Source organism: Panthera leo, chromosome B4, assembly GCF_018350215.1.
Source record: "Panthera leo isolate Ple1 chromosome B4, P.leo_Ple1_pat1.1, whole genome shotgun sequence".
NCBI classification, from domain to species: Eukaryota; Metazoa; Chordata; class Mammalia; order Carnivora; family Felidae; genus Panthera; species Panthera leo.
Genome location: NC_056685.1, coordinates 138,214,958 through 138,223,005, shown reverse-complemented (window position 1 = coordinate 138,223,005; position 8,048 = coordinate 138,214,958). Strand labels below are relative to the sequence as shown.

General features: G+C 62.6%; 1 protein-coding gene across 1 annotated transcript in view; it reads left to right on the top strand.

Moving 5' to 3' along the window:
• Positions 1 to 2,547: 2,547 nt before the first annotated feature.
• CERK (ceramide kinase) overlaps positions 2,548 to 8,048 on the top strand; it is a 45,836-nt gene continuing 40,335 nt past the window's right edge. The window contains exons 1-2 of the mRNA XM_042948351.1: positions 2,548 to 2,557; positions 3,466 to 3,690. Coding sequence (XP_042804285.1) covers positions 2,548 to 2,557; positions 3,466 to 3,690 — 235 coding nt within the window. The remainder of the gene's footprint in view (positions 2,558 to 3,465; positions 3,691 to 8,048) is intronic.

Below are 8,048 nucleotides of genomic sequence, written 5' to 3'. Positions count from 1 at the left end.
GCTGGGGCCAGCCATGCACACAGTGGGCCAGTGACGGCCTGGGGACCAACACTGTCCTGCAGCACCACACATGGGACTGGGGCCACACGAGGGGCAGCTTGAGTGGAAGCCTCACGGGGTGAGCTGCTTGGGGGTTCTGTGGCATGAGGGGGGGCAAAGGAGAGGCCGAGTAGGGGGTTCCCAGGCAGACGTTACAGGCACGGCATCTGGGCCAGCGCTGGAAAGGCATTCCTGCCAGGACAGAGGTGAGAGAGGGGGCCAGGAGGCCATCAGGGGGGCTGAGGGCACAGCCCCAGTGCCAAGGGCTGGGTCGCCCTGGCCTTTTGGAGGTTCACGTTGGCTGTTCTGCTGGGTGCCTTCAGAGCTCGCCCGTGCCAGCCCCACCGGGACTTAGCACACAGCAGGGGCCTGGCACCTGGTTCGGGGCCCCAGTGCTACCTACGCTCACCGTCACGGGCACACAGCGCTCACATGGGCTCTGACCCCCTGCCCGGCACTCCTCCCACCCAGCCGACTGCAGGAAGCGTTGTCTTCTGCCAACTAGGCCTTCGCTGCATTTCCTTCTTCCCCTGCGTACAAGCGAGGGGTCCTGCCCCGGCCAGGTCCCTCCTCGCCAGCCCCAGAACTCCAGGCCCCCCAGGGCGGAAGGGGCTGCAAACCACCACGGACAGCGCGGCTTAAACAGGAGAAACGTATTTTCTCACAGTTTCAGTTCGGAGGCTAGAAGCGCAAGGTCAAGGTGCTGGCGTGCTGGCTTCCTCTGGGGCCTGTCTCCCTGGCTCATAGGCCGCCAGCCTCTTCGTATGGCGGACCCAACGCGTGTGAGTTCTCCTGGTCTCCCCGTGTGTCCACACTTCCTCTGGTGAGCACATCAGTCAGGTGGCCTCCTTTTACCTGAATTACTTCTTTGAAGGCCCTGTGTCCAAACAGTCACATCCGAGGCCCCTCCTCCAGGCCTTGTCAGTGTTTTGCAGTTGATCCCACGCCCCCCCTGCCCTCCACCCTGCAGAGGTGGGGCCCCAGTCATCTCTGGCTACGGGCCTGAATTCACGGCTGATGTGTGGCATTAAAGGGTCTCTCAATAAATAACCTGGGAGGGGCAGGAGGAACCCAGCCCCCAGAAGCCACAGAAGGAGGCCCTGGGAGGGAGGCTGGCATTTCTGAGGCCATACAGCCTCATACAGCCCACCCACATACATACCCATGTATGTATACGTACCCATGTATGTATACATACACGGGTAGGCATACAGCCCACCCACACTTCCCTGCCATCCTTCGCATGCTGCAGCTGGGACACCGGCCCCGGCAGGCCCTGCGGCAGGGTTTCCAGAGCAGCGTCCCATCCGCATTTCCTGAGCCTCAGAGGAGCAGCCGTGGGAGGGAGGCCGGGCAGGCCTTCCTCCGTCCACCCCACCGGGCTGGAGATCAGGCATGGTTTGCCCAAGGGTGGGGCTCGGACTCACACCCCGCCTTCTGCCCTACCCTCTCTCCCTGCACCTGGTCTGGATTGGGAGGGGGTGGGGGTTGGGCTCCTGGTGAGGAGCGAATCACAGGGAGCTGGCGGGGTCATACCTGACTTGGGGCCACCCGGTGCCAAGCACAGGCACGGTGGCCCACCCTTCCGCCATCTGCAGCGGAGGCCCTGCAGGAGGAGCCAAGGAGACACGGGGCTGGGCAGGGAGAGCTGAGAGAAAGGCAGATGGCTGTCCTGGGCCCCCCGCAGTCAGACCTCTGTCAGACTTTGAGCCCTGTGCCTTCAGGCAAGTTACTCAGCTTGCCTGACAGCTTCTTGGTTGGTGAACCTGGGGCAGATGTGTGCACGTAACGAACACCGGTGCTTCCTACGCACTGGGACCGTCTCAGCGCTAGGGCTATGGGGAGACACGTGTCCGTGTCCTCCTGGAGCTGGGGGGGGAGGAGCAGACACGCTATGAGGGCAGGCCGGGAGCCCTGCTGGGGTGGGCTGCGGCAGCCGCCCACACGGAGAAGGAAGGGGTGAGCAGAAGGAAGGGTTACGCAGGAGAAGGAAGGGTTGAGCTGGGCCAGCCATGAGGGAAAGACCCTGGGGGCACAGAGGTCAGGAGGGCACCTCCCCATCCTTGGACCTGCTCAGCCGTCTGTCCCACCCCCAGCCGCCCGGCTCTCTCCCAGGCCTTTAGGAGGAAGACCTCCTCCAGCAAGCCTCCTCAGGGGCAGTCCATCCTCAGCCTGGATGTGCCGGGTCCCGGGGGAGATGCCTGCCTCACATGCTTCTTCCCTTACCGCTGAGTCCCCCAGAGCCTAAAAGTGTCCCCCTCCGGAATGTGGGAGGGCAGCGCCTGCCTCCCGGTAACCCCGGAGCTGGGCCTATAAGCAGAGACGGTGGTAACTTGAGTGGTGGGGGGAGGGGGGCAATAGGGCTGGCACCTCCTATGGGTGCCTGTCCGGGCCTTCAAGCTTACTTCCAAGGAGGAAGATAGAGCCAGCTCGGCTCTGGAGAGAACGAGGGATCCCAGAGGAGACCAGATGCCGAAATTCTAGCCGCCCATCCACACGGCATCCCGAATGGCCTTAGGTGCCCTGCGCTCACCTGGAGGGCCAGGCCTGCCCGCCGCCCCCGCAGACGGCCCAGGCAGCATTTCTGCGCCAAGGGAGGAAGGGCCACCCAGACCCCGCCTGTCTTTACGACCCGCCAGGGAGGGGCTACTGAGTTCCTTGCACGCGGCAACTGTGACCCGGACCCAGAGACCAGCCGCAAAGGGAAGCCACCTCCTCCCGGACCAGCACCAGCGCCCTCCAAATGCTCCCCGCTCCCCAGAGACGGCCCCCGGGTCGACTCCCTTCCCTTCCTCGCACCCCAGGCCCCCTCCTCGATCCCCTGTCCAGCCCCTCTTCTCCTCTCGCCTAGCCCCTCCCGTCCCCCCACTGCTGCTCCCAGGACCCTTCCCGTCCACCCCCCCCCCCGCCCCCCAGGCCTCCTCCTCTGCCCCCGTCCAGCCCCTCTTCTCCCCCCACCCGGCCTTTCCCCGGTCCCCCCCCCCCCCCCCCGGCCCCACTCTGCAGCTCCCAGGACCCCTTCTCCGCCCCCCGCCCACGCAACCCAGGCCCCCTCCTTCTCTCCCCCCATCCAGCCCCTTCCTTCCTGTCCCCCCGCCTGCAGCTCCCAGGACCCCTCGGCCCCCGCCTTCGCACCCCAGGCCTCCTCCTCTCCCCACGCCCGGCCCCTCCTCTCCCCCCACTCCGCCCTTCCTCGGTCCCCCACTCCCTGCAGATCCCAAGACCCCTCGGCCCCGCTCCTCGTACCCTAGGCCCCTCCCCTCCCCCTCCCCTTCCCCGGCCCCCTCCACCCCCGCCCGGCCCCCTCGTCGTCCCCGCGGCCGCCCTGCGTACGAGGTGACGCAGCGCCGCCCGCCCCGCGCGCCCCGCCCGCCCCCGCGCCGCCGCCGCCGCCGCCGCCGCCGCCGCCACCCGGTCGGGCTCCAGGGGCCGCTAACGGTCCCGCGCCCCTCGGCGTCCGCGCCCCCGCCCCGCGCCGCGCCCGGCCGAGCAGGCGGCGCCGGCGGGCGACGGGCGCGATGGGGGCGGCGGAGCCGCTGCGCTCGGTGCTGTGGGTGAAGCGGCAGCGCTGCGCCGTGAGCCTGGACCCCGCGCGGGCGCTGCTGCGCTGGTGGCGGAGCCCGGGGCCCGGAGCCGGCGCCCCCGGCGCGGGTGAGTGTCGCCGCCGCAGCCCGCGGGTCCGGCGTGGGGGGGGGGGGGCGCGGGGGGCCGGGGAGGGGGCGGGGGCGCGTCCCGGCGCCCTGGGGGGGCTGTGCGCTCTGGGGACCCCGTGACAAAGGGCGAGTCGGGGCGGTGCGGGCGGGGAGGGCCGGAGACCCGGCGCCCTTGGTCCCTCGCGCGGATGCCACCCCGGCGGGGAGGGCTGCGGCCCGGGACGCGTCTCCCGATCGCGGCCGCATCGCGCAGACGGGCCCGCAGATATCCAAAGGGCACCTTCTGGGTGAGATGGGTTACGGATGGATCCCGAGGGGCGCCGGCGCGCCGCGCTCGGTTTCGGTTTAACCCAAGGACCGACGCTTTTCTTTCGCCCGGGTCCAAACCCGGGAGGCAGCCTTGCAGGGTAGGGGGTTGCTGTTGTAGAGAGTGGAGGAGAGGGCTCGGGGCCTTCCGTCTGGGATGTGCTGGAGGGGGGGGGGGCGTGGTGGGAGTGGGTTTTGGTACAGCGGGCTGGACACATGACCTTCAGAGGCCTTCTCCTTTCGGAGAAGTGTAATTTGGATAAAAATGGAAAGGACACACCCGGCCCAGGGGACACTCTCCCCAAGGAGAAGGGACCAGGGGCTCGCTGGCAGAGCTGTCTGCTGGCAGAGGGAGGGCAGAGGCTTAATGAGATGTCATTTGATCCCGAGAGGGAGGAGGAGGATTACCGAGGGCTGTGTTGGACAGTGGGAAGGGGGAGGCTTCAAAGGCCCAGAAACCCGGGCTGGCCAGTGTGGGTGTGTTCCACTTCATTCATTCTCTTGTGCAAGTTTTATCCGGGGCCTGTTGGGGAGGGTGCGGTGGTATCCTAGCCCTGGCTCAGTGCCTGTGGAAAAGTCCCTGCCGCAGTGGGTCATTTTCCCTGGAAGGAAGCCAGAGGGGTGCACCTGCAGGGGCACGTGTGTCTGAGGAGAAGACCCCGGCCGGTGGAGGCCCATCACCGGGGTATGGGTGGGGCCAGCAGCCTTCACTTAGGTGGCGGCATATGAGCAGAGAGCCGGAGAAACCCATGCACCTGGGGGAGAGGTTGTCCAGGTGGGAAGAAGAGTAAGGGCCCTAAAACCAGGCGGGAGGTGGATGTCAGCCCAAGGTATCCCAGGGGCTGACATGGGACTCTTCTTTGGCTGTGAGGGCTTTATCCGGCTTAACATTCTTAAAGGATCCGCTGAGAGTGAACAGAGGGAGCTCAATTCCGGGGCTCCTGGCCTCGGTCAGGCAGGAGTGGGGGACGAGCAGGGCGGGGTGTGCGTGAGGCATGTAAGCTGAGCAAGGGCAGCAGAGTCCAGGCTTGCAGTCCACTGAAGTCACTGCACAAGAGGCAGCAATTTATTGTTTTGATTATTGGGGGTGGGGGTGGCAGATTCTCTCGTGGGCAGAGTTTGGGACACCCTGGGGTGCTCCAGGTGCTTCCTGACGCTGAGGTTGCGAGGCTCACGGGTTGGAGGAGGGGTGGGCCGAGCCGAAACAGGCGAGGCCGAGGTCAAGGGCGGCCTCAGACCCATGGCCAACACTTGGTTTCCGGCCTTGGGGTCACCGGAAGCACTGTCTGCAGAGAGCCTGTCTCTGGCTGGGTGTCTGAGAGTTTACTCTTGTGTGATCTTACTGATGTCCCTCTGGGAGAAATGTCTTGCATCAGGTATCACCCCGGGGCTTCTTTGCACCACCCACCAGGGCCCCGTGTCTTGCTCTAACGGTGCCTGGCCCGGCCCCGAGGGCTTTGAGCATCTGTGTACATTTCTGGGCTCGAGAATGGGTCCCTTCCGTGCGGCCATCGCGCTGCCGTTCCACGCGTGTCATGTTCACACACAGCCCCAGCCGGGCAGGTGTTCTCGTACTTTACACGCGGAGAGACCCAGCTATGGGGCATCTAAGTAACTGTCCCCCGGGGTGGTCCACACGTGAGCTTGGTCCCCGCCAGCCACTGGCAGTGTGGCCCCATCAAGCCTCAGCGCCGCGTGGACACTGGACAGACCCCACCCCCGTGGGTTGTCCAGGTGGGAAGTCCCTCGTTGCCTGCATTTAGCGCCAGCCACCCTTCGCCAGCTGGTTTCCGGTGGTCAGACTCTGGGCCTGCGTGGGGGCCGTGCCGCCTTCGGTCTGCTGGCTGCTGGTTCTCTCTCTCGGGAGAGGTATTGTTTTGCATCTACGGAGGGTGAAGGCGCTCTCTGCGGGCTCGTCTGGAGCTTTCTCCCTGGAGGGGCCGGGGCTGCGGGCGCCCTGGCCGGGGGGGCTTCCTCCAGGAGGAGGCCTGTTTCCGTCGCTGTTTTCCGACACCAGCCACCGCCTTGGGTGAGCAGCGCAGAAACTGCTGTGCCAGCTCGTTGGGTTTTCTTTGCTTCTCCGCGCCCGCAAAAGGGAAGCAGGCCCGTGGCAGATGATTGCATGCCGGAGGTCAGTAGGGTCAGGACGTGCACCAGGCCACAGGAGAGGTCAGAGAGGGGAGCCGCGTCAGGGCCGCGGGGTGCGGCCACGTGGGTCATTTCACCCGATCCTCTTGTGTCTCGAGAATATCACTCCTGTTTTCTTTTTTTTTTTAATTTTTTTTTTAACGTTTATTTATTTTTGAGACAGAGAGAGTCAGAGCAAGAACGGGGGAGGGTCAGAGACAGAGGGAGACCCAGAATCGGAAGCAGGCTCCAGGCTCCGAGCCGTCAGCACAGAGCCCGACACGGGGCTCGAACTCACGGACCGTGAGATCATGACCTGAGCCGAAGTCGGCCGCTCAACCGACTGAGCCACCCAGGCGCCCCTGTCACTCCTGTTTTCAGGCATGAAAACTGGAAGCCGTGAACTGATTGCTCCCAGAGGCAAAAGGTGTACAAAAGGGAGCTGGGGGTTTGATCCAGGCACGTGCTCTTTTCTCCGTGGCCCGGTGTTTGAGACGAGGATGAGGTGAGGACAAGGGAATTGGGGGACAGAGCTATCTGGTCTCAGAGCGGACTGCCCCTAAGGGCGCGTGCCGTGAGAGCAAGTGCTCCTGGGTGCCAGCCTGGTCGGAAGTGGAGCTGATTGAAAACAGGAAACCGGGCAGAGACCTCGTGTGTCAAAGGGGGTCGTGCTAGTTGAACTTGAAACAGACTGTAGCTATAGCTGGGTTATACCCCCAGACTCTGAATGTGTTCCCTTAGGGTCAGGGCTGGCAGGAGAGTGTGTGTGTGTGTGTGTGTGTGTGTGTGTGTGTGTGTGTGTGTCCCGGGGGGTTGTGGTGGGGGGTGGACACCGCTGGTGCTCCATGGTTGGAGGAGAAGAGAACCCTCTCCTTCTTCCCAATGGCCCCACCTGGCTGATGGTGAGCTCCTTGGTCGGGTCACTGCTGTATTTATAAAGCGTGTCTCTAATACTGCCTGTGCAGTGCCAGGCAAAACGTAGGTAAGCCACAGACACGGAAAGTTTAAAATCTAGAAAACACAGACAGAAAGGCACGCACACGAAAACTACCCTTAGTCTTACCCTCAGGCAGTGAATACTATTTGGTGTTTCTGTCTATGTGAATATGCATGAAAGAAAAGCTGGGGAAATATAGTGTAGAATGTTTTCTATAGTATTATTTACTCACTTAAAATATGACTTTTTAAAGTCAACTTTATTGGGGCGACTGGGTGGCTCAGTCGGTTAAGCACTGGACTTCAGCTCAGGCCATGATCTCGTGGTTCGTGACTTTGAGCCCCGTGTGGGGCTCTGTGCTGACAGCCAGGAGCCTGGAGCCTGGTTTACATCCTGTGTGTGTGTCTCTCTCTCAGCCCCTCCCTGGCTCGTTCTCTGTCTGTCTCTCTCAAAAGTAAATAAACATAAAAAAATATTTAGGGGCACCTGGGTGGCTCAGTCGGTTGAGCGGCAGACTTCGGCTCAGGTCACGATCTCACAGCTCATGGGTTCGAGCCCCGCGTCAGGCTCTGTGCTGATGGCTCGGAGCCTGGAGCCTGTTTTGGATTCTGTGTCTCCCCTCTCTCTCTCTCCCCAACCCACTCGCATTCTGTCTCTGTCTCTCTCAAAAAAAATAAGTAAACATTAAAATAAATTTTTTTTTAATATTTAAGGTCAACTTTATTGAGGTATAATTTGCATACAGTAAAATTCACACATTTTAAGGATGTAGTTTGGGGAATTTTGATCAGTGTATGCACCTGCCGAAACATCACCCTATCAGGATACAGAACCTTCGAATCACCCCAGAACCTTCCTCTGTGCCCCATCCCTCGGTCTCTGCCCTGCTTTATCACCGGGGACGGATTTGACTTCTAATAGAATTTCCTATAAGTGGAATCATGTGATACGTGCCCTTCCTGTCTCTGGCTTCTTTGTTTCGCTTA